Here is a 27,977-nt window from a genome sequence, read left to right as displayed (position 1 = left end):
TTTTTATATTTTACATTGTTTTAATAATTGATTTTATTTATTAAATTAGGGTTACTAAAGAAATTATTAATTAATTTTTTTATAGTGCACTTCCATTAATGTCCACTTGATGTCGCTGTGGAACGCTGATGTGTCAAAGCTGCGGGAGGGAATCCAATGACGTCATTGTTGGGGTATTTTTCAAGATGGCGAACGGCGTCTCAGAAGCCGCTGTGTGGGACAAATGAACACAACATTCCTCGCAGACAGCAACGCCGGTCTTCGGCGCACAGGATGTTGGCTCACCGCGGACGCCCGACATTGACGCCCTAAGCCGGTCGTGCGACAGTCAGCGCTCCGGTCTCCGCGGCTAAGATGCTAGCTCCCTCGGCCAAGAAGAAGAAGAACAAAAACTGCCGCGCCGCTGGGCCGAAGAAGCAGGGTCTCGGTGGCCGGCGGGCCTGAAGCTCATGGCGACGACGAGGGAGCGCGGAGGCCGCTTGGTCGTCGACGTGAACGAGAACGAAGAAGACGAGGCGCGACGACTCAAATGCGCCTTGGCACTCCGACAAGGAGGTGACGTCAGCGCGGGTCATGATGCTGAGGTCGACCACGGTATCGGCGCCGACGGAAGGTCACCTGAGCACCGCCGCACCTGCCTGAACGGAACCACTGAGTCACGGCGCGACGAGGAAGGAGGAGGCGGGCCCGGCTTCGCCGCTTCCTGTCCGGCTGTGACACCGGCGACGTCGCGGATGAGCCCGGCTGGGGGGGAGGACACGGACGGGTTCGGTGGACCGCCATGTTTGGGAACTAAGTCTCAAGCAAGCATGCCTAACGGGGATGTGGATCACTGTGGTCCTCAGGTAGACCTTTGTGGTCCTCATGCAGACTTTTGTGTTCCTCATGCAGACTTTTGTGTTCCTCATGCAGACTTTTGTGGTCCTCACGCAGACCATTGTGGTCCTAATGCAGACGTTTGTGGTCCTCACGTAGACCTTTGTGGTCCTCACTCAGACTATTGTGGTCCTAATGCAGATCTTAGTGGTCCTCGCGCAGACCATTATGGTCTTCAGGTAGACCTTTGTGGTCCTCTCGCAGACCGTTGTGGTCCTCTCGCAGACCGTTGTGGTCCTCTCGCAGACCGTTGTGGTCCTCTCGCAGACCATTGTGGTCCTCATGCAGACCACAGCGGCCGGACACTGAAAGTCCACAAAGAACCGAGACAATTCAACGGGGGCTTCCGTGCTTGCGAAGGAGCCCAGTCCGGTGTTTGTAGCTCAGGTGACTGCAGCGGGGGTTCAGCCGGCCCGCCCGCCTCTGTGGACTCGCCGGGGGCCGGACAGCCTTCCCCCGCCCCGTCTGCCTCCTCGGGACTGAGCGAGGACAGCTCGCCATCCGAGCGGGACTCGCCCGGGCCCGGTTTGGTCGGCCGGCCTCGTAGTCTGAGGACAGAGCCGAACCTCGTCGTGTCGCTCAGCTGTGACGCCACCCCCGCTGTCCCCCGCCGAAGACGGTTTCGGTTTCGGGGACCAGGGCGACTTTCGGAACACTTTTGAGACGGGCCGCCGGCAAAGTGCACCGGACCAGCTACCGGACCTCAACACACAGCTGGACTGCTCCGAATCCAAACTGATGCCCAAGAGGTTCGGAATAGCCGATTTATTCACCAGGTGCGTGTTTGTGTGTTTGTGACAACTTCCCTACAGAAAGTGAAGTGTGACACCATTGAACTACCCTTTGTGAACGCTGACCGTGCGGGTTTTTAACGCCTGACAGGAAACTGCCGCCAGACGAGAGAGGAAGTGCGAGGATGAGCGCTTCCTCCTAACAAGGCTCTTTATCAGTCACTTCCTGCTGAGCGTCGTTTTTTTTTGTTTTTTTTTTAGAAAGAAAGGGCTTTTATTTTGAAGTGAACAGGAGGTGTCATGTCAGTGGGATCTCTACACATCTGTGTCGTCTTACCCTCTCTCCAGGAGCCTGTTTTCCAAGAGAGCCAAAGACTCCAAGGCGCCGTCCCACAATGCATCAGGCTGGCGAGCGTTAAACAAGCCCAGGGATGATGAGGACGCCGCCAAAGACTCCGCCCCCTCCGCCACAGAGCAGGTTGGTGTCCTAAGTTTTCCGTGTGAAAATGTATTTTTATATATATATATATATATATATATATATATATATATATATATATATATACATATATATATATATATATATATATATATATATATATATATATATATATATACACATAAATGGAAGTATGGAAGCAAGGTTGGTTGCTTGAATAACCGAGCAACGCAGGAAGTGATTGGTGGGGGTGACACGCTAACAGCCAATAAGGTGACAGTTTCAACTATCAGGGTTGATTCTTTGCATGGAGTGAGAAGATAAAGTGAAAATTAAGAAATTGTGGATAAAAGACAATAAGGTGAACACCCTTGAAGGAAAGAAGAGGACAACTGAAAAAAGAGAAAAATTCTGTTGGCGATAAAAACTTAGAGGGAAGATTGAGATAAAAATGGAAAATTGAGGGGGAAAAAAAAAAAAAAAGAACATTGAGGAAAAAACTAAAATTGAGAAAAAGGGAAATTGGAAAAAAAAAAGGAAAATTGCAGGGGGGGGATTTGCCATAAAAGGAAAGTTGAGAAATAAAATAATTAGAAAAAAGAGGAAAAGTGGGTACAAATGGGAAAATGAGAAAAAAGATGAAAAATAGGGAGAGGTTTTGGGAGAAAAAAGGGAAAAATGGGGGGTAATGAAATTGAGAGAAAAAAGAGGAACATTTATCTTAAAAAAAGAGGAAAAATGAGCACCATCGGAGGAAAGAGGACATTTGAGAAAAAGAGAAAAATTGTGGGGGAGGGACTTAGAAAAAAAAGGAAATCGAGAAATAGAGGAAAATTTAAGGGAAAGAAGGAAAACTGGAAAAAAAAGAGAAACATTAAAAAAAGAAAAACGAGGAAAAGAGAAACATTTAGGAAAAAATGAAGATTGCGGAAAAAAGACAAATTGGGGGGGGGGAAAGAAAAATTGAGTGGGGAAAAAGGAGAATTGAGAAATTAAAAAAAGGGAAAATTGAGAAGAAAAAGGTAAAAAAAAAAATTGGGTAAAAAGAGCACAAATTAGAAAAAAAAAACAGGAAATATGGGGAAGGAAATTTGAAATAAAAAGAGAAAAATGAGGGGGTAAATTGAGAGATAAGCACTAGTGTGTGGACGTGAGTGTGAATGTTGTCTATCTGTGTTGGCCTTATGATGAGGTGGCGACTTGTCCAGGGTGTACGCCTAGCCTTCCGCCCGAATGCAGCTGAGATAGGCTCCAGCACCCCCTTCCGCGACCCCCAAAAGGGACAAGCTGTAGAAAACGGATGGATGGAAATTGGAAAATTGATAAAAAGAGGAAAAATTAGCACCCTTTTAGGAAAGAACAGGACAACTGAGATATACAAAGATTGATGGAAAAAAAGGGAAAATTGAGGAAAAAATAGAAAAATTGGGCTGGGAAAATTTAAAAAATAGGAAAAATAGAAAGTGTCTTAAAATTGTGTTAATTTCTACACTATAATTAGATGTATTTTTATCTGCCTACCTCTTTAACACTTACTCCTCCAATGTTTACTAAATGATTTATTAGATTTTTCAAGGGATCGTAGTCAAACTTCCTGCCACTAAACCTGTAGAAAATAGTTCTTCTCGGGTTTCTTTGTTTACATTTTCACACTTTGCACTATTTCCTTACACTTTATGCAGCATTTCTTACATATTCCTTCGTAATAACGGCCTATTACGTGTTCAATGTGATTTAAATATTTTGTTGAAATTGTTTGGGTGTTTTCTATTCTTGTGTTGACATTTCCTTTCTGCCTTGAAAGCTGATGTATTATAATCAGAGAGTTACATTTCAAATACAATATATTTTAATCCTGCTCCTTTTTTTCCATAGCTCATGAAAATATCAATAATTATCGCTGTCGACCATATCAAGCACTGATACAGTTTTAGGGCGTATGGCCCAGCCCTACGTCAAGTCTTGCGGTCTTTTCTTGAGAGCAACCTTTGCGTCATGTGATCACGCCCGTGTTGGCGTGCGAGCGCCCCAAGCGAGCTCGTCATGCAACCACACCACGCCCCCTCCGTCATATGACTCCAGGACACGCCCCCTTCAGCACACGAGGTCCAGACCCCCCGAAGGAGAACAAACTTCCCCCCAAGTGGACTAAAGAGGAAGAAACTTTCAAATATGTCACATGACTGCCTTTCATGACCTCATGCTTCCTCTGTCTCCCTCTGCTGGGCGTTCGCTGGAATGACCTTCGACTCGCAGCTGTCTCCTCAGCGCCTTCTAGCTGCCGGTAGGAAGAAGAACCTGGAGTTTGAGCCACTCTCCACCACGGCACTCATCCTGGAGGACCGGCCGCCGTGAGTACCGCGTCTAGTACTAGTACCAGTACTGCTTACTACAGTGATCCTGGACCAGCTGACATGTGTTCCTCGGTCTGATTGGCTCATCAGGAACCTTCCAGCCAAGTCTGTGGAGGAAACGCAGAGACACAAACTGGAGTATGAGGAGATGGTGGCCGGCGCGAAGAGGAGAGGTAACACACACACACATACTAGTTATCTTTTGGAATGGGGACCAAGTTGTTGATCAGTACTTGTGGGGACCACCTTTTCTACAGGTTGTGGAGGCATGAAAAAAAATTGCTAAAATGGCCACTGCCCAGTTAGCTCATACATTTCTTTAAATCTCTGGATTGATGAAGTAATGTGCTGATCATTCTTACTGGGGACCCTGGGGAAAAAGAGTTAATATGGTTCATGAAGACCAAATTTGAATCATTTTGCATAATTCGCACAAATTTCTACATGACTACTGAGGACCATTGGGGAAAAAAAAAAAGTTCAAATTAAATATGACGTGATCCTCAGAATCATTTAAAAAGGTTTCCCTTTTGGGGACCTGTTTTTTTGTCTCCATACCGTCAGAGGTCCCGTAAAGGTGACTGTGTAAACGGAGCGATGTCCCCATTAAGTCAGCATTGCCAGAACACACACACACACACACACACACATTTGAGGTGTACAAACCTTTTATATGTACTTTGATTTTCAGTTTCCAAAAGCAGATTTATTTTTGCGAGCATTTTGAGAAGTGAAAAGTAAAGTAGTTTGGGCAAATATAAATGTATTTTGTGCTCAATGAACGTGTGTGCATGTTTGTTATTATCCATAGTCACTTGCAGTCACTTCTGCTTTATGAGGTTTGTTTTCTGTTTTGTTTGTGGCCAAAAGGGCCACCAATCAGAGAACTGGACAAATGTACGCTCTGATTGGCTGTTTGCTCTCAAATTAACATATTTCCCGGATTATAGAGCGCACCGGTATAAAAGCCACACCCACTAAAGTAAAGGAAAAAATAGTTTTCCGTAGATTGGCGTCGGCAGACTACAAGTCGCGGCCACGTTGTGAAATGAGTTATCTACACAGAAATATTCTGTGAATGTTTATTTACAAACAGTTGTGCTCATAAATTTACATACCCTGGGAGGATTTGTGATTTATTGGCCATTTTCCAGAGAATATGAATGATAACACAAAAACCTTTCTTCCACTCATGCTTAATGGTTGTGTTAAGCTATTTATTGGTAAAAAAAAACTTTCTTTAGTATTTCTAAATCAAAATGACAAAAGAAAGTGCCCAAATGACCCTAATCAAAAGTTTACACACCCCAGTGACTTTGATTAAACATGCACAAAAGTTGTCACAAACAGGTTCGAATGGCTAATCAAGGTTCCAATCCTCACCCGTGACCTGTTTGTTTGTAATTAATGTGTGTGTATAAAAGGTCAGTGAGTTTCTGGGCTCCTGGCAGACCATTGCATCTTTCATCCAGTGCTGCACAGATGTTTCAGGATCATGAGTCATGGGGAAGGCAAAATAATTTTCAAAGGATCTGCGAGAAAAGGTAATTGAACTTCATAAAACAGGAAAGGGGTATAAAAAGATATCCAAGGAATTGAAAATGCCAATTAGCAGTGTTCAAATGCTGCTTACGAAGTGGAAAATGAGGGATTCAGGTAGACCGGCAAAGATTTCAGCTGCCAGGAAAATAGTTCGAGATGCAAAGAAAAATCCACAAATAACTTCAGCTGAATACAGGACTCTCTGAAAAATTGTGGTGTGGCTATTTCAAGATGCACAATACGGAGGCACTAGAAGAAAAATGGGCTGCACGGTCAAGTTGCCAGAAGAAAGCCATTTCTGCGTAAATGTCACAAAGTATCCCGCTTACCTTACGCTAAACAGCACAGAGACAAGCCTCAAAACTTCCGGAACAAAGTAATTTGGAGTGATGTAGGGCTGGGCGACATTGCCTTTTTTTAATACCGCGGTATTTTTAGGCCATATCGCAATATACGATATATATTACGATATATATGAACACTTGATGCATATAATCACATCAGTATGATGATTCTATGTGTCTACATTAAAACATTCTTCTTCATACTGCATTCATATATCCTACTTTTAAACTTTCATGCAGAGAGGGAAATCACAACTAAGTCAATTGACCAAAAGTGTATTTATTAAAGTTATTAAGCAATGGCATAAACATTCAAATGATTTCCAAAACAAAGTGCAAGGTTGTCAGAGACATTTTAAGTGTCAAATAAAAATGAGCTGCATTATAGGAAATCAAATATTCGTCCTTCACTATGTGGTATGTTACTAAGGTTATGAAATCCTCTTCATTCTCTAGCGAGTGACTTTTCAAATGATGCTACATATTAGCAGTAATGCTACTTTTTATAGCAACGCTTTTTCAACCCCCACACTTGACAAATTACGGTTGTCTGTTCGACATATTCCCACTTGAAGACGAACCACCTCCAGTCGAAAGAAACCCTGCTGTTTTTATTGGGAATTAAGTCTTCCTTCATTTGTTACCAGATCCGCACCTTCTTTCTCTCGTACGGCTACGTTAGCAGCTAACGTAGCCCAGTATGCTACCTCTCTGCTCTGCGAAGGCAGACACGTATGTGACGTATGACGTGATAGTATGTGACGTATGTAAGAATGTGCGACCTGCTGGTCTGTGAGGAGAGACAGGAAAGAGTGAGAAGAGCCTAAATGCCTGCAGCTAAAAGCAACTGCGTGAGAACGTATACTCGAATATTATGATATAGTCATTTTCTATATCGCACAGAGACCCGCGATATATCGTATATATCGATATATCGCCCAGCCCTAGAGCGATGAGACCAATATTTAACTTTTTGGCCTCTTGACCATGCAGCCAATTTTTCCCTTTTTCAATCAATCAATCAATGTTTACTTATATAGCCCTAAATCACTAGTGTCTCAAAGGGCTGCACAAACCACCACGACATCCTCGATAGGCCCACATAAGGGCAAGGAAAACTCACACCCAGTGGGACATCGGTGACAATAATGACCCAGTGGGACGTCGGTGACAATGATGACTGAGAAACCTTGGAGAGGAGGAAAGCAATGGATGTCGAGCGGGTCTAACATGATACTGTGAAAGACAGTTTTTATCATTCATATTCTTTGAAGAATTGCCAAGAATTAATCAATTCTCCCAGGGTATGTAAACTTATGAGCACAACTGTACCTTAATTGTTTCCAAATGCTGTCTGCAACACGGCAGTAAAACGACTGATCAAACAAAACAGAAATCATGGTCGTGGACCCCATTAGCTGCGCAAGCTAGCGCTCCAATCGGCTAAACATACTCAATAACTGCACGGTGACGCGTTTTGGCTAATTTACTGAGGAATTTGTGAGATTGAAACAATACAAAAAGAAGCCCTTTTGTAAGTTAATGACACTAACACAGACACTCGTAAACGTGTTAGCATGTTGGCTAATGCTAACAACGTACAAATATGCATGAAAACACTCCTGCAGACATCACACGTGGGACGCTTTATATTTATTTGTTGTATTATATTTATGTTTTGTATTATATCTCTGGTATGTTTATGTGTTGCATTATATTTATGTGTTTATATATTATTCTGTGTCAGAGCTGAAGGAAGCGCAGAAGAAGAAGCGTCAGATGAAAGAACGACATCGCCACGAGGACAGCATCTCCAACGCCATGGTGGTCTGGAACACCCAGATCCTCCCCCACTGGGACACAATGTGTGTTTGTGTGTGTGTGTGTGTGTGTGTGTGTGTGTGTGTGTGTGTGTGTGTGTGTGTGTGTGTGTGTGATCAACATGCGTACAAGCAGCGCCATACTGACGTGTGTGTGTGTGTGTGTGTGTGTGTGTGTGTGTGTGTGTGTGTGTGTGTGTGTGTGTGTGTGTGTTTAGGAAGGGTACGCGGCGTGTCAGGGAGCTGTGGTGGCAGGGACTTCCTCCCAGCGTGCGAGGTCGGGTGTGGAGCCTCGCCATCGGCAACGAGCTCAACATCACAGCAGGTGCGTGCATCACGCCTGTGTGAAGTAGGCCCCGCTCACTTTGTCCAAATCTCCCCAAAAATCTCTTCCAAGCGTTTGTGCTGCAAAAAGTTTGGATCGTGCGTTTACAGACTTAATGTTAATAGAGATGTCCGATAATATCGAACTGCGGATATTATCGGCCGATAAATGTTTTAAAATGTAATATCGGAATTTATCGGTATCTGTTTAAAAAATTTAAATGTATGACTTTTTAAAACCCTGCTGTGTTCTCGGACGTAGGGAGGAATACAGAGGCACTGCCTTTGCGGCCCAATATCTACGGCTTTTCACACACACAAGTGAATGCAAGCATACTTGGTCAACAGCCATGCAAGTCACACTGAGGGTGGCCGTATAAACAACTAAACACTGTTACATATATGCGCCACACTGTGAACCACACAAAACGCATTTCGGGAGAACATCCGTACCGTAACACAACGTAAACACAACAGAACAAATACCCAGAACCCCTTGAGGCACTAACTCTTCAGGGACGCTACAATATACACCCCCCTTACCCTTTGCGTCTGTTTATGATTAACACATTAATTACACGTTGATAACATAAAACGTTATTGATTGAATTATATGTTACAAGTTATAACACATAACTACATAGTTGGGGCTTCAAGTTATATTAATAACATGTTAATTACACGTTAATAACATAAAACATGATTGATTACGCTTTAATATAAAACCCATAAAATGTCATGCTAAACTATAACACATAATGACATAGTTGGGGGCGTCTGGTTATGATTAACATGTTAATTACACGTTGATAACATGAACCCATAAAACGTTAATAACTTCAACCAGCGTTTTTCAACCTTTTTTTCATAAATAAAATAGTGTCACACATCCAGTAAAAAAACGTTAAAAAATGAATGTCCACCAGATCATTGTGCCTTATTTTGAGTTTGTTGGTGTCTTCCTGTGTGTAGTGCTTTAGTTCCTGTCTTGCGCTGTTATTTTGGTGGTCCTTCCTGTTTTGTTAGTGTTCTCCTGTAGCGGTTTCATGTCTTCCTTTTGAGCGCTATTCCGCGCACCTTCTTTGTGTTAGCAAGAAAGGCTATTAATGTTGTTGCTTTCCTTCTTTGTGTGGCATTGTTGATTGTCATGTACGGATGTACTTTGTGGACGCCGTAAGTTTTTGCTGTCGTCCAGCATACTGTCTCTGTTTACTTTGTAGCCAGTTCAATTTGACTTTCGTTTTGCATTGTCTTTTCCTTTCCTTTTCATTCATTTTGGGTTTAAGCATTACATGCCTTTTTACCTACACGCCGTCTCCCGCTGTGGTCCGCACTTCGGGATCACAACAATCTATTGTTGTCTCACCCAACATGTTTCGACTTTTACAAAACAATGAACTATCCGCTGCCACCTACTGGCATGGTTTCCCTGCCGAGTTTTACACCGCACAGACAACAAGCTAAAATTTTTTGGGACCAATTAGGTGAAGTTGCATAATTTCCCACAGCACATCAGACAATATCTCACGGTGCACTAATGTGCACTAATAGCGGTTTCATGTCTTCCTTTTGAGCGCTATTCCGCGCACCTTCTTTGTGTTAGCAAGAAAGGCTATTAATGTTGTTGCTTTCCTTCTTTGTGTGGCATTGTTGATTGTCATGTACGGATGTACTTTGTGGACGCCGTAAGTTTTTGCTGTCGTCCAGCATACTGTCTCTGTTTACTTTGTAGCCAGTTCAATTTGACTTTCGTTTTGCATTGTCTTTTCATTTCCTTTTCATTCATTTTGGGTTTAAGCATTACATGCCTTTTTACCTACACGCCGTCTCCCGCTGTGGTCCGCACTTCGGGATCACAACAATCTATTGTTGTCTCACCCAACATGTTTCGACTTTTACAAAACAATGAACTATCCGCTGCCACCTACTGGCATGGTTTCCCTGCCGAGTTTTACACCGCACAGACAACAAGCTAAAATTTTTTGGGACCAATTAGGTGAAGTTGCATAATTTCCCACAGCACATCAGACAATATCTCACGGTGCACTAATGTGCTGCGGCACAGTGGTTGAATAACACTGACTTAAACTACAACACATAACTACATAGTTGGGGGTGGGGGTCTAGTCTAGTTCATTATTAACACGTTAATTATACGTTAATGTTAAACCCATAAAACATTAATATCTTCAACTATAACATAACTACATAGTTTAGGGCAGGGGTCGGGAACCTTTTTGGCTGAGAGAGCCAAAAAGCCAAATATTTTAAATTATATTTCCGTAAGAGCCATATAATATTTTTTTTAACACTGAACACAACTAAACACGTGCATTTTTAAGTAAGACCAACATTTCTAGAGTATAATAGGTCTCTTATTCTTTGTAATAACATTGTTATTCTGAAGCTAACTGTGGAGGGGGCGTAGATGGCCCACCTGGGCGTTGTTATCTAATCACCTGTCGCTCTGTTATAAGCAGCAGCAAGGAGGAGAGACTGGGTTGGGGCTGGAAGTACTATTGCTTGAAAGCAACTGAGAGACTTATTGAAAAATAAAACAATATTTTAACCCTGAAACAGGCCTCATGTTGGTGTTTGGGGGTCTGAAGAACCCCCAGGAGGGCAAGCCCCACACTAACCAATAATAAATAAATAACTTCTTACCATTAACGCAACTTCTTGAACAGGTGCGGTAGAAAACGGATAGATGGTTTAAAAATGCATGAGAATATTTTATATTTTGAACATTATTTTTAACACTGTGATTACAAGTGGAATTATTCATTACTTATCGTGTTAAGCAACGTCAGTTCAGATTTATCAGAGCCAGATGCAGTCATCAAAAGAGCCACATCTGGCTGTAGAGCCATAGGTTCCCTACCCCTGGTTAAGGGGTCAGGTTCATTAATAACACATTAATTACACAATAACATAAAACCCATAAAACGTTATTGATTGAATTATGTGTTACAAGTTATAACACATAACTACATAGTTGGGGGGTCTAGTTATATTACCATGTTAATTACACGTTAATAACATAAAACATTATTGATTACGCTTTAATATAAAACCCATAAAATGTCAACCTAAATTATAACACATAATTACATAGTTGGGGGGTTTAGTTATATTAATAAAACATAACTAAATGATAATAATATAAAACCCCCCCAAATTTTGATAACTTGAACTGTAACATATAACTACATAGTTGGGGGGGGGGGGGGGGGGGTCTTGTTCATTATTAACACGTTAATTACACGTTAATGTTAAACCCATAAAACATTAATATCTTCAACTATAACATAACTACATAATTTAGGGGGTCAGGTTAATTTATAACACATTATTTACACATTAATAACATAAAACCCATAAAACGTTATTGATTGAATTGTGTGTTACAAGTTATAACACATAACTACATAGTAGGGGGGTCTAGTTATATTACCATGTTAATTACACGTTAATAACATAAAACATTATTGATTACGCTGTAATATAAAACCCATAAAATGTCAACCTAAACTATAACACATAATTACATAGTTGGGGGGTTTAGTAATATCAATAAAACATAACTACATGATAATAATATAAACCCCCCCCCCAAATTTTAATAACATGAACTGTAACACATAACTACATAGTTGGGGGGGGGGGGTCTTGTTCATTATTAACACGTTAATTACACGTTAATGTTAAACCCATAAAACATTAATATCTTCAACTATAATAATTACATAGTTTAGGGGGTCTGGTTAATAAATAACACATTAATTACACATTAATAACATGAAACCCATAAAATGTTATTGATTGAATTATGTGTTACAAGTTATAACACATAACTACATAGTTGGGGGGGTCTAGTTATATTAATAACATGTTAATTACACGTCAATAACATAAAACATTATTGATTACGCTTCAATATAAAACCCATAATATGTCAACCTAAACTATAACACATAATTACATAGTTGGGGGTTTAGTTATATCAATAAAACATAACTACATGATAATAATATAAAACCCCCCCAAATTTTAATAACTTGAACTGTAACACATAACTACATAGTTGGGGAGGGGTCTAGTTCATTATTAACACGTTAATTACATGTTAACATTAAACCCATAAAACATTAATAATAAACTATAACAAATAATTTTATAGTTGGGAGGGGGGGTTTATATAGTTATATTAATAACATATTAATTACACGTTAATAACATAAATGCTATTGATTACACGTTAATATAAATCCCATAAAACGTTAACTTAAACTATAACATATAATTACATAGTTGGGGCGTCTTGTTATGGTTATACCGTTAATTACATATTAATAACAAACGGTAATAATTAAAACTGTAACACATAACTACATAATTGGGGCAGGGTCTAGATATATTAATAACCCGTTAATTACACGTTTAACACAAAATGTTAACTCGAGAAACCGTAAACAAGCGATTGGTATGAGTTTGGAGAGATGTGGACAACTTGACAGGTGAATCACAGAACTTGAACAACTTAAAGACTATAATAGTCGGACCAAAATGTTTGCAGCACAAAGGAATGTGACGCAGTCTGGTGAGTATTTGACGTGTTTGGGGCTAGTTATGATTAATAACATGTTATTAACATCCAAACATAACTTCAAAACTCAAATAGTTTTTAATAGACCAAAATGTTTGCCGCACCAAGGGTGGGCGGGGCTAACTTGACACAGGTGTCCATGAGCTGTGTTCTGGTCTTCCTGCAGAACTCTACGACATCTTCCTGTGTCGCGCCAAGGAGAAGTGGAGGAGCTACAGCGAGACCAGCTCCGTCAACGACAGTGAGAGCGGTACGCACGCACGCACGCACGTCTCTGAGCGCGTGCCATTCCCGTCATGACCTTCTGGGCCTCTTGTGTTGTCAGACGGGGGGGCCTCACTGGCCGACAGAGAGTCCAGTCTAGACCTCATCAAGCTGGACATTTCCAGAACCTTCCCGTCGCTCTTCATCTTTCAGAAGGTGACGCATAAACATCACATCTGGCAGACTTTTACTTTGAAAGAGAGGAAGGGCTTTCTTAATCAAGTCTGGCAGACTTTTACTTTGAAAGAAAGGAAGTGCTTTCTTAATCACATCTGGCAGACTTTTACTGTGAAGGACATAAAATGCTTTCTTAATCACATCTAGCAGACTTTTACTCTGAAGGACAAGAAGTGCCTTCTTAATCACATCTGCCAGACTTTTGCTCTAAAGGACAGGAAGTGCTTTCTTAATCACATTGGGCAGACTTTTACTTAGAAAGACAAGAAAGGCTTTCTTATTCACGTCTGGCAGACTTTTACTTTGAAAGACAGGAAGTGTTTTCTTAATTACATCTGCCAGACTTACTCGGAAGGACAGGAAGTGCTTTTTTAATCATGTCTCCAAGACTTTTACTGTGAAAGACAAGAAAGGCTTTCTAAATCACATCTGGCTGACTTTTACTTTGAAAGACAGGAAAAGCTTTCTTAATCACATCCGGCAGACTTTTACTTTGAAAAACAAGAATGGCTTCCTTAATCACATCTGGGAGACTTTTACTTTGAAAGACAAGAAGGGCTTTCTTAATCACGTCTCTCAGACTTTTACTGTGAAAGACACGAAGTGCTTTCTTAATCACATCTGGCAGACATTTACTCTGAAGGACAAGATGTGTTTCCGTAATCACATCTGTCAGACTTACTCTGAAGGACAGGAAGTGCATTCTTAATCACATCTGCCAGACTTTTAATGTGAAAGACAAGAAAGACTTTCTTAATTACTCCTGCCAGACTTACTCTGAAGGACAGGAAGTGCTTTTTTAATCACGTCTGACAGACTTTTACTTTGATAGACAAAAAGTTCTTTCTGAATCACATTTGGCAGACTTTTACTCTGAAGGACAGGAAGTGCTTTCTTAGTCATGTCTTGCAGACTTTTACTGTGAAATACAGGAAATGCTTTCTTAACCACATCTGCCAGACTCACTCTGAAGGACAGGATGTGCTTCCTTAATCACATTTGGCAGACTTTTACTTTGAAAGACAGGAAGTGCTTTCTTAACCACTCCTGCCGGACTTACTCTGAAGGAAACAAAGTGCTTTTTTAATCACATCTGGCAGACTTTTACTTTGAAAGACAAAAAGGGCTTTCTTAATCACATTTGGCAGACTTTTACTCTGAAGGACAGGAAGTTCTTTCTTATTCGTATCTGGCAGACTTGTTCACTAAAAGACGGAAAGTGCTTTCTTTAAACACATCCGCCAGACTTTTACTCTGAAGGACAGGAAGTGCTTTTTTAATCACATCTGGCAGACTTTTACTTAGGACAGTAAGTGCTTTCCTCATCACATTTGGCAGACTTTTACTTTGAAATACCTGGAAGTGCTTTCCTTCATTGTCCTTGTCGTTGTCACAGGGCGGTCCCTATCACGACCTCCTCCACAGTGTACTGGGAGCGTACACCTGCTACAGACCCGACATCGGTTACGTAAGCGTCACTCTTGTCTGCTGACACACACACACTTACACACACACACACACACTCACGGTCGGTTGTGTGTGTGTGTGTGTGTGTGTGTGTGTGTGTGTGTGTGTGTGTGCAGGTGCAAGGAATGTCCTTCATCGCTGCCGTGCTCATCCTCAACCTGGAGGAGGCCGAGGCCTTCATCACCTTCGCCAACTTGCTGAATAAACCTTGTCAGATGGCCTTCTTCAGAGTGGACCACGAGCTGGTACGTAGCACAACTCTACGCTTCGCTTTTCTACCAGGTGTCTTCCTTCCTAGCAATAGGAAGTCCGCATGTATCGTAACTGAACAAGCGGCCGCCATTCAAAGTGTTTTGCATCACCGCCAACAGACTATGTGTACTTACTTCATGACCGCACGTCACTGAGCGCTACAGCAGCAACAACATGGATGAGAAACTACATGCAGCGGTGGATACGTGGATTAGTTGGGAGAATGTCCAAACAATCACACACACAAGATTCTACACTAAAAAAATCTTCTATTTATTATTACTATTATTATTCTTGTGTGAATGTCCAAACATTACATATCAGATTCTACACCAAAAAACGATGTATTATTATTATAATTGTGTAAATGTCGAAACATTGACACATACAAGATTCCACACCAAAAAACGATGTACTATTATTATAATTGTGTGAATGTCGAAAAATTGACACATACAAGATTCTACACCAAAAAACAATGTATTATTATTATAATTTTGTAAATGTCGAAACATTGACACATACAAGATTCTACACCAAAAAATGATTTATTATCATCATTATTATTATTATTATTATTATTATTATTATTATTATTGTGTGAATGTTGAAAGATTCACACATATAATATTCTACACCAAAAACAACTATTACTATTATAATTGTGTGAATTTCCAAACATTAAATATAAGATTGTACACCAAAAAACAATTATTATTTTTTTAATTATTGTCTGAATGTCAAAACATTCACTCATATAAGATTCTACACCATAAACAACATCTATCATTATTATTATTATTGTGTGAATTTCCAAACATTAAATATAACATTCTACACCAAAAAACTGTTTATTATTGTCATTATTACTATTATTTTTACTATGTATTTATTACTATTATTATTATTATTATTGTGTGATTGTCCAAACATTCACATATAAGATACATTGTTTTTTGGTGTACTAACTTATATGTGAATGTTTGGAAATTCACACAATAATAATGTTAATAAAAACATGATTATTATTTTTTGGTGTACAATCTTATTTGTAATGTTTGGAAATTCACATAATAATGAATAATAAATGGATTTTTTTTTTGGTTTAGAATTTTATATTTGGAAATTCAAACAATAATAATAATAATAGAGTTGTTTTTTTTAGTGTAGAATCTTGTGTGTGAATGTTTGGACATTCACACAATAATAATAATACATTGTTTTTTGGTGTATTATTATTATTATTATGTGAATGTCTAAACTTTCACACATAAGATTCTACACCAAAAAACCCATATTTATTATTATTATTATTATTATATCTGTGAATGTTTGGACATTCACACAAGATTCTACACCACAAAACATATATATTATTATTATCATCATCTTCATCATCATTATTATTATTATTATCATCATTATTTTTGTTATTATTATGTGTGAATGTCCAAACATTCGCACATATAAGATTGTAAACCTAAAAAACATGTTATTGTTGTTATTTTTTGTATTATTACCATTATCATTATTATTGTTGTTATTGTTATTACACACAAGATTCTACACCAAGAAAACATTAATATTATTATTATTATCATTATTATCATCATTAACATTATGATTATTGTATCTATTATTATTATTTTTATTATATGTTTGAATGTCCAAACATTCACACGTATAAGATTCTATACCCAAAAAACATATTTATTAATCATTATTATTATTATTGTGTGAATATCCAAACCTTCTCACATATAAGATTCTACACCAAAAACATATATGTATTATTATTATTATTATTATGATGATGATGATCAAATGAATGGTCATATTTATAGTTCTACAATGCCATTTTTTAAACCTGATTCTGACCTTTCAACCATCCACACACGCACACAACTCTCAACATGTATCCCGGTTTTCCCAGGATTTCCGGTAATTTTCTGCCCATTGACAATGAATAAGGTATTAGACAAGCCACTCCATATCCCACATTTCTCATTCGATTTGAAGCCTTCCAACGTCCACTCACGCGTATCGGCGGCTGGTGCACATTTAGCATTTACACGCAATCGCTGCCTGAATTGCAAATTGTAGTTTCATATCAAGTTCCTGTCTTTAGTTGTCGAAATGAAATGGCGGTGAGTGGCTAATGTGTTTTTGGTGCAAAATGAGAATGAAAGGGGTTGAAATCCATATTCGTACATATGCTACTCGTATATATTTTTTTATAGTCACATGATCTATTTTCAGTGGCGTATGTGAGTAAATTGGTCGCACTGTACAGCCCTACACACACACACAGTCGCTGACATAAGTGTTGTTGTTTCAGATGTTGAAATATTTTGCCGTCTTCGAGGTGTTCTTCGAGGAGAACCTGCCTCGTCTCTTCAGCCACTTCCAGACCAACAAGTTGACGCCTGACCTCTACCTGATCGACTGGTGAGTGCAATTATCTTTTAATCGGAGACTTTCGTTAAAAAAAATTATGTACACTTCCTGCTTCACAATAAAAGCGCTATGTGTCACATTCTGACCCTTTTGGGGCCACACTTGAGGCAAGTGCTAAAGGTAAAAAAAAAAACCATAATGTATTGGTTTTGAAAATTAAAAGTATGAAAATGGCCCCTGCATGCTTTCATTGATCAGTGTGCGGCCCTCAGTGGGAAAAGTTTGGGCACCCCTGATATAAACCTTTGTTATTGCTGAAGTGACCGGTGGCGCCCTCTAGTGGTTGTAGCTCTCAACTAATGCACAAACTATCAAATACAATGATGTCATTCTGACAAAAATGTCACAATAAAATCTGAAAATGGAATGACTATAAATGTTAAAGATATTCCAATAAGGCCAAAAATATGGAAATAATAATGTAAAAATGCCAAATAACATAAAAAAATGTAATTATGACAAAAAATGTCACAATAAAAGGAGAAAATGGAATGACCATAAATTTTGAATATTTAATTAAAAACATATTCTAATAAGGCCAGAAATATTGAAATAACAATGTAAGTATGCAAAAAACAAAAAATGTCAATATGTAATTCTGACAAAAATGTCACAATAAAAGTAAAAAATGGAATGACAATAAATGTTAAATATAATAAAACAAATAATGCATTAAAAAAAATATATATATATGTATATATGTATGCATATATGTGTGTGTGTGTGTGTGTGTGTGTGTGTGTGTGTGTGTGTGTATATATATATATATATATATATACTGTATAAATATATATATATATATATATATATGTATGTATATATATGTGTGTGTGAGTAAATATATATATATTTACACTGTGTGTATATATATATATATATATATATATATATATATATATATATATATATATATATATATATAATAAAACACATTCTAATAAGGCCAAAACTTTTAAATAAAAAATGTAATAATGCCCAAAAAAACCAGAAAATGTAAATAGAAAATTTGGACAAAAATATCACAATACATAAGTAATAATATTCTAATGAGGCCAAATATTTTGAAATAAAAATATAATAATGCCCAAAAATATTTAAAAAATGTAAATATGAATTTCTGACAAACATGTCACAATAAAAGTAAAAAATGTAATGACAATAAATGTTAAATATAGAACTACAAATATTCTAATAAGGCCAAAAATATTGAATAAAAAATATCATAATGCCAAAAAATTCAGAAAATGTAAATATGAAATTTTGACAAATACATCACAATAAAAGTAAAATTGGAATGACTATACAGGTTAAATATATAAGTAATAATATTCTAATAAGGCCAAATATATTGAAATAAAAACATAATAATGCCAAAAATTATTTAAAAAATGTAAATATGAAATTCTGACAAACATGTCACAATAAATGTACAAAAAGGAATGACTATACATTTTAAATATATAACTAAAAACATATTCTAACAAGGCCAGAAATAACAATGTAAGTATGCAAAAAACATAAAAAATGTCAATATGTAATTCTGACAAAAATGTCACAATAAAAGTAAAAAATGGAATGACAATAAATGTTAAATATAATAAAACAAATAATGCATTTAAAAATAAATATATATATATATATATATATATATATATATATATGTATACATACACTGTATATATATATATATATATATATATATATATATATATATATATATATATATAAATAATAAGACACATTTTAATAAGGCCAAAAATATTAACTAAAAAATGTAATAATGCCAAAAAAATCAGAAAATGTAAACATGAAATTCGGACAAAAATATCACAATACATAAGTAATAATATTGTAATGAGGCCAAACATTTTAAAATAAAAATATAATAATGCCAAAAAACATAGAAAAAATGCAAATATGACTTTCTGACAAACATGTCACAATAAAAGTAAGAAAATGTTATGACAATAAATGTTACATATAGAACTACAAATATTCTAATAAGGCCAAAAATATTGAATAAAAAATATCATAATGCCAAGAAATTCAGAAAATGTAAATATGAAATTTTGACAAATACATCACAATAAAAGTAAAATTGGAATGACTGTACATGTTAAATATATAAGTAATAATATTCTAATAAGGCCAAATATATTGAAATAAAAGTATAATAATGCCAAAAATTATTTAAAAATGTAAATATGAAATTCTGACAAACATGTCACAATAAAAGTAAAAAAATGGAATGACAACAAATGTTAAGTATGTAAGTACAAATATTCTAATAAGACCAAAAATATTGAATTATAAATGTAATAACGCTAAAAAATTTAAATATGATTTTTTTGACAGACATTTCACAATAACAAATGGAATGACTATAAATGTTAGATATACAATTGATAATATTCTAATAAGGCCAATAATATTGAATTAACTATGTAATAATGCCAAAAAACATTTTAAAAATGTAGTTACGACAAAATTGTCACAATAAAAGTAGAAAATGGAATGACAATACATTTTAAACGTAAATAATATTATTCTAATAGTCCAAAAATATGGAATTCAAAATGTAATAATGCCAAAAAACATTAAAAAATGTATATATATGACAAAAACGGTCATAGTAAAGGAAAACAATTGAATGATAAATGTTAAATATATTTAATTAAAAAATATTTTAATACGTCCAAAAATATTGAAATAAAAAAGTAATAATGCCAAAAAACATATATATTTTTAGTTATGACAAAACATGTCACAATAAAAGTAGAAAATGGAATGACAGTACATGTTAAATATATAAGTAATAATATTCTAATGAGGCCAAAAGTATGGTATTAAAAATGTAATAATGCCAAAAAATATTTAAAAATTTAAATATGTCAAAAACGGTCATAATAAAGTAAAACAATGGAATGATAATAAATACACGTAAAAAGTATTGTAATATGTCCAAAAATATTTTAAATGCAAATTTTATAATGCCAAAAAACATCATAACAATTCATTATGAAATTCTGACAAAAATGTCACAATAAAAGTAAAAAAATGGAATGACAATAAGGGTTGGATATATATGTAATTATATTAAGGCCAAAAATATTGAAAAAACAATATAGTAATGCCAAAAAACATTTAAAAAAATGTAAATGTGACAAAAACAGTCACAATAAAAGTAAAACAACGGAATGATGATAAATGTTAAAAATATAAGTAAAAAATATTCTAATAACTCCAAAAATATTGAAATAAAAATGTAATAATGCCAAAATACATCAAAAAATGTAAATATGAAATTCCGACAAATGTCACAATAAAGGTAAAAAATGGACTGACAATAAATGTTAAATATATAAGTACAAATATTCTATTAAGGCCAACAATATTTAAATAAAAATGTAATAATGCCATAAAACATTAAAAAAATTTAAATATGACAAAAACTGTCACAATAAAAGTAAAACAATGTAATGATTACAAATGTCAAATATATAAGTTAAAAATATTCTAACAAGTCCAGAAATATTGAAATAAAAATGTAATAATGCCAAAAAACATCAAGAAATGTAAATATGAAATTTCAACAAAAATGCCACAATAAAAGTAAAAAATGGAATGACAATAAATGTTAAATATATAATCACAAATATTCTAATAAGGCCAAAAATATTTAAATAAAAATGTAAGAATGCCAAAAAACATTTAAAAAAATGTAAATATGACAAAAACGGTCACAATAAAAGTAAAACAATGTAATGATTACAAATGTCAAATATATAAGTTAAAAAAAAATCAAGTCCAAAAACATTTAAATAAAAATGTAATAATGCCAAAAAACATCAAGAAATGTAAATATGAAATTTTGACAAAAATGTCACAGTAAGGGTAAAAAATGGAATGACAATAAATGTTAAATATATAAGTAATTATATTCTTTTAAGGCCAAAAATATTGAAAAAACAATGTTAATAATGCCATAAACCATCAGAAATGTAATTATGACAAAATAACACAGTGCAAGTACAAAATGTCAATGTCAAATAGACAAAATGTAAAAAAGTAACAATGGCAAGAAGAACAGAAGTAAAAGTTAGGTGTGAAAATACAAGTCACAAATTCACAGTCAAGAAATGTCAAAAATTCAAGTAAAATCAATGTTTGAAATGTATTGAATAGAAATAAAAGTCATATGTTGAGTAAATATTGTAGTGTAATATTTCTCAATCATTACTGGCCCCTTTAGATCTACTCACGTCGCAAATAAAGCTTGTTTTTTTTCCCTGATAAAAGTAGAAATAGGAGAGCTTGCAATAAAAAATGTGACGTGTCCTCAACCCATGCTGCAGGATCTTCACGCTGTACAGCAAGTCTCTCCCGCTGGACGTGGCGTGCCGCGTCTGGGACGTCTTCTGCCGGGACGGCGAGGAGAGCTTGTTCAGGACTGGTTTGGGCATCCTGCGGCTGTTCCAGGACGTGCTGCTGCAGATGGACTTCATTCACATCGCCCAGTTCCTCAGCCGCCTGCCCGAAGACCTGCAGGCCCACACGCTCTTCGCCGCCATGGCCAGCACGCACATGATCAGCAGGAACCGCCGCTGGGCCCAGGTCAGTGGCGTCCATGTGCCGAAATCCATTAGGTTAAAGACAATGCAATTACCTAAAATGCTAGCATAAAACATTAGCATGCTAATGTTATTTTGTTAAAATTAGTTTCTTAACACGATACCAGGTAACATACTTCTAAGATGGCACAAAGCAGTGAAATTCATGATTGTTTGGTTAAAAACTACAAAACTTGCTAAAATGCTAGCATATAATGTTAGCATGCTAACATTATTATGGGAAATTTAGCAAGCTAACAGGGTAACAGTTAGTATACTTCTAAAATGGCACCAAGTGCTGAAATAAATTAGGTTAAATACAATACAATTAGCTCAAATGCTAGCACAAGATGTTAGCATGCTAACATTATTATGGGAAATTTAGCAAGCCAACAGGGTAACAGCTAGTATACTTCTAAAATGGCACCAAGTGCTGAAATCCATTAGGTTAAAGACAATACCATTAGCTAAAATGCTACCATAGAACGTTAGCATGCTAATGTTACTATGTTAAAATTAGCACGTTATCATTGTACCTGCAAGCACAAGGTGGCACAAAGTAGTGAAATTCATGATTGTTTGGTTAAAAAGTACAAAACTTGCTAAATTGCTAACATTATTATGGGAACCTTAGCAAACTAACGAAGTAACAGCTAGTTTACTTCTATATTGGCACCAAGTAGTGAAATTCACGATTATTTGGTTAAAAAGTATAAAATTTGCTAAAATGCTAGCATAGGACGTTAGCATGCTAAAATTATTATGGGAACGTTAGCAAGCTAACATTATTATGGGAACGTTAGCAAGCTAACAAAGTAACAGGTAGCATACTTGTAAAAAGGTACAAAGTAACAAAATCCATGATTTTTAGGTTCAAGCGAATACATATAGCTAAAATGCTACCAATAAATGTTGGTATGCTAACATTAACATGATAACATTAGCATGCCAACAGGGTATTTGCTAGCATAATTCTAAAATGGCACCAAGTAACAAAATCCATTATTGTTAGGTTCAAGAAATCAGTTAACCAAAATGCAAGCATAAAATGTGACGTTAACATGTGCATGCTAACAGGGTAGCAGCCAGCGTACAAAATGGCACCAAGTAAAGCAATCCATGATTGTTGGGTGAAAGAAAAAAACTATTAGCAAAAATTGTAGCATAACACGTTATGTAAATGTTAGCATGCTAACAGGGTGTTAGCTAACATACTTCTAAAATGACACCATTGTTGGGTTAAAGTAAACATAATCAGCAAAAATGCTAGCATAACATTTTATGTAAATGTTAGCATGCTAACAGGGTGTTAGCTAACATACTTCTAAAATCCACCATTGTTGGGTTAAAGTAAACACAATTAGCAAAAATGCTAGCATAAAATTTTAAGAAAATGTTGGCATGCTAGCAGAGTGTTAGCTAACATACGTCTAAAATGACACCAAGTAAAAAAAACACACCATTGTTGGGTTAAATATAATAAAATCAGCTAAAATGTTGCTACAAAACGTTATGTAAATGTTAGCGTGCTAACAGGGTGTTAGCTAGCATACTTCTAAAATGGCACCATTGTTGGATTAAAGTAAACACAATTAGGAAAAATGCTAGCATAAAATTGTATGTGAATGTTGGCATGCTAACAGGGTGTCAGCTAATATACTTCTAAAATCCACCATTGTTGGGTTAAGCTAAACACAAATAGCAAAAATGCTACCATAAAATTTTATTTAAATGTTTGCACGCTAACAGAGTGTTAGCTAAAATACGTCTAAAATGACACCAAGTATAGAAACACACCATTGTTGGGTTAAATATAAAAAATGAGCTAAAATTTTGCCACAAAACGTTATGTAAATGTTAGCATGCTAGCAGGATGTTAGCTAACATACTTCTAAAATGGCACCATTGTTGGATTAAAGTAAACACAACTAGCAAAAATGCTAGCATAAAATTTTATGTAAATGTTTGCATGCTAACAGGGCGTTAGCTAATATACTCCTAAAATTACACCAAGTAAAAAAAAACACCATTGCTGGGTCAAATATAATAAAATGAGCTAAAATCTTGCCACAAAACGTTATGTAAATGTTAACATGCTAACAGGGTGTTAGCTAACATACTTCTAAAATGGCACCATTTTTGGGTTAAAGGAAACACATTTAGCAAAATTGCTAGCATAAGATTTTATGTAAACGTTAGCATGCTAACAGGGTGTTAGCTAACATACTTCTAAAATCCACCATTGTTGGGTTAAAGTAAACACAATTAGCAAAAATGCTAGCATAAAATTGTATTTAAATGTTAGCATGCTAACAGAGTGTTAGCTAACATACGTCTAAATGACACCAAGTATAGAAACACACCATTGTTGGGTTAAATATAATAAAATTAGCTAAAATTTCGCCACAAAATATTATGTAAATGTTAACATGCTAACAGGGTGTTAGCTAACATACTTCTAAAATGGCACCATTTTGGGGTTAAAGAAAACACAATTAGTAACATTGCTAGCATAAGATTTTATCTAAACGTTAGCATGCTAACAGGGTGTTAGCTAACATACTTCTAAAATCCACCATTGTTGGGTTAAAGTAAACACAATTAGCAAAAATGCTAGCATAAAATTTTATTTGAATGTTAGCATGCTAACAGAGTGTTAAGTGACATACGTCTAAATGACACCAAGTATAGAAATACACCATTGTTGGGTGAAATATAATAAAATGAGCAAAACTTTTGCCACAAAACGTTATGTAAATGTTAGCATGCTATCAGGGTGTTAGCTAACATACTTCTAAAATGGCACCATTTTTGGGTTAAAGAAAATACAATTAGCAAAATTGCTAGCATAAGATTTTATGTAAACGTTAGCATGCTAACAGGGTGTTAGCTAACATACTTCTAAAATCCACCATAGTTGGGTCAAAGTAAACAAAATTAGCAAAAATGCTAGCATGAAATGTTATTCAAATGTTAGCATGCTAACAGAGTGTTAGCTAACATACGTTTAAAATGACACCAGGTAAGAATACACACCATTGTTGGGTTAAATATAATAAAATGAGCAAAAATTTTGCCACAAAACGTTAAGTAAATGTCTGCATGCTAACAGAGTGTTAGCCAACATACTTCTAAAATCCACCATTGTTGGGTTGAAAAAATTAAAATGAGCTAAAATTCTAGTAAAAAAAAAAACGTTAGTATTTTATTGTTCGTCTCTCTCTGCTGGCAGGTCTTTTCTTCGCCGCCGCCGAGGAACCGGAGCAAAGACGGGGAGAAAAACGGGAGCCCCGCCCAGAGAAGCTGAGCTCGGCAGCAAGTGGCGGCGGCGGCGTCCTTCCTCCAAGTGGGTCACGGACCTTCTTTGCGGTGCTCAGACTTTCTTTTCTCCTTTAGCGTCCGCTCGCTGCACTCCCAAGCAGCAGGGGGCAGCGTTCTTACTAACGTGTCATTGTCTTTTCATAGCGGGGTGGCCAGCAAACATGTCAATAAAAGGTCAGCAAAGTGTCGGCTCAACTAACAAAAATGTCTTTTTTTACTAACCTCATGCTTTTATTTCTTATTTCTCCTTCCTGTGGCGCGCTCTCCCCGCTTCTGTGCACGGCCGTCACCACTAGAGGGCGACCAAGTCGACGTTTGGACTTTTAGAACTTTTAAAGGGACATTTTTAAGGATGTCGTCGCCAAGCAGCTGCATAGAGGCAAGTAATAGATTACAGTTACTTTTGGAGTGCCAAGCTGTCACTTACAGCCGGTTTTTTTTTTTTTTTTCAAAATAAAAGCGTCCGCGGCATCTGAGCGTGTCCTTGTGGTCGGCGTGTGGGCGTGCGTCTCCGCGGCGACGGCGCCCGGGGAGAGCTGAGGTATTTGGCAGCAGTCTGGGGTCTTTCCTGTGGGGGGCGGAGCCGGAGGGGGAAGTGGAAGTCTGTTGTTGCCCCAGGGGCCTCTGGGATAGCACGGCGGGGGGGAGGGGGAGAGGGAGTGTGAGTTTTCACACAAAAAAACACCAGCGGTGATTTTTAATTAGCTTAGCCGCACTTTTTTTTTTTAACTTGATCAGTTATTGTTTAGTCTATCATTTTTGTTACTTTACTTACTTTTTCACATTTTTAACATTGATTTAATTTTTATTTCGGACCGTTTTTGTCCTTAAATTAGTAGCCTGGACTTGTAACGTTGAGCAAAGCATTACTATGTTTTTTCTTTTTATTATCTTATTGGCATTTGTACATTTCTATTTGTTTTATATTTATTTTTGTATCAAATGAAAAAGTTATTTTTGGTATTTTAAGCATATTTGTACTTAAATTTTTTTTAATAAATATTAAATAATTTGTATTTTTTTTAATATTTTTGGCATTAAACTACTTTTATTGTCACAGTTATGGAATTACTAGAATTTTTTTGTACTTTTTATAAACAATTGTCATTACATTATTTTTCATTTTGAAGTGTTTTGACAAACACATTTTTTAACTTAATTTTTGTTGACTCAATAACGTCAGTAACTTGTATTTTTACTTAAAAATTAAAATTTTTACATATTTATTATTGATCCTTCAGGCATGATCATATTTTCTCTATTTTTGACATGTACATTTTTAACTTTTATTTTGACATATTTAGTGTTACTATTTTATTTTAGCATTTCACACATAGTTAATTTACTTTTAACTTTAACATTTATTGTCTTTATATTTTTTACTTCTATTGTGAAAGTATTTAGCATGATTAATTCTATTTTTTGCATTAGTAAACCATTTGCGGTATTTTTAGCACTGCATTATTTGTACCTTTTTAATTTTTATAAATAATATTACATAATTTTTGTTTTTGATATATTTGGCATGGTTATAGTAGTTTTATGTGAACATTTATGGCATTAGAATTATTTGTACTTTTTATTTTGAACATATATTAGAATAGAATAGAATAGAAAGGAAAGTACTATATTGATCCCTGGGGGAAATTCAGCACCACAGTTCGCTCACGATAGACAATAATAATAATAAATAATATACAACATTTATTATATATATATATATATATATATATATATATATATATATATATATATATATATGAATAATAGAAATATAGTCTACATTTAAGTGCAGTCAAGGAACATGCATCATACAGTCAGTACATATTTTATTTATATTTTTACATTATTGGCAAAAACTTTTTTGGGTAATTCTTTGCGTTATTGTTGGGCAATATTACATGTTTTTTGTGGGGGTGGGGGGCATATTTGACATTATTAAATATTTGCATTTTAAGTGTGACATTGTTAGTGTAGTTACATCATTTTATTTGACATTTGTAGCATTAGTAAATATTTTTGTGTATTTTTAGCTAATTGCATTATTTGTACTTTTATTTTTGTATGAAGTCAATACTAAATTTATTTTTGTATGAAGTCAATACTAAATATTTTTTATTTTTATAACGTCAAAACTAAATATTTTTTTTATTTTTGTATGAAGTCATTACTAAATCATTTTTATTTTTTTATAAAGTCAAAAGTAAATTTGTTTTTTATATTAAGGCAATACTCAATAATTAGTATTTTTGTATAAAGTCAATACTAAATTATTTTGTATTTTAGTATGAAGTCAGGACTAAATTATTATTTTTCTATTAATTCATTAATTTGTATTTTTGTCAATACTAAATTATTTGTATTTTTTATTAAGTCAATAATAAATAATTTTT

General features: G+C 35.7%; 1 protein-coding gene across 1 annotated transcript; it reads left to right on the top strand.

Annotated features, from left to right (window-relative positions):
• Nucleotides 1-155: 155 nt before the first annotated feature.
• Nucleotides 156-26,643, top strand: LOC133559592 (TBC1 domain family member 12-like). The gene is given in 14 exon segments (XM_061911488.1): nucleotides 156-1,472; nucleotides 1,474-1,652; nucleotides 1,956-2,085; nucleotides 4,303-4,397; nucleotides 4,491-4,573; nucleotides 8,034-8,151; nucleotides 8,325-8,431; nucleotides 13,203-13,286; nucleotides 13,362-13,456; nucleotides 14,874-14,945; nucleotides 15,061-15,189; nucleotides 17,535-17,644; nucleotides 22,009-22,267; nucleotides 25,496-26,643. Coding segments are annotated over 14 exon segments (2,559 nt in total). The 5' UTR covers nucleotides 156-449; the 3' UTR covers nucleotides 25,571-26,643.
• Nucleotides 26,644-27,977: the final 1,334 nt, after the last annotated feature.

This window comes from Nerophis ophidion, linkage group LG09 (genome assembly GCF_033978795.1).
Source record: "Nerophis ophidion isolate RoL-2023_Sa linkage group LG09, RoL_Noph_v1.0, whole genome shotgun sequence".
Classification (NCBI taxonomy): domain Eukaryota; kingdom Metazoa; phylum Chordata; class Actinopteri; order Syngnathiformes; family Syngnathidae; genus Nerophis; species Nerophis ophidion.
The sequence above is the reverse complement of the archived record's forward strand: the minus strand, read 5'-3'. Positions and strand labels throughout refer to the sequence as shown.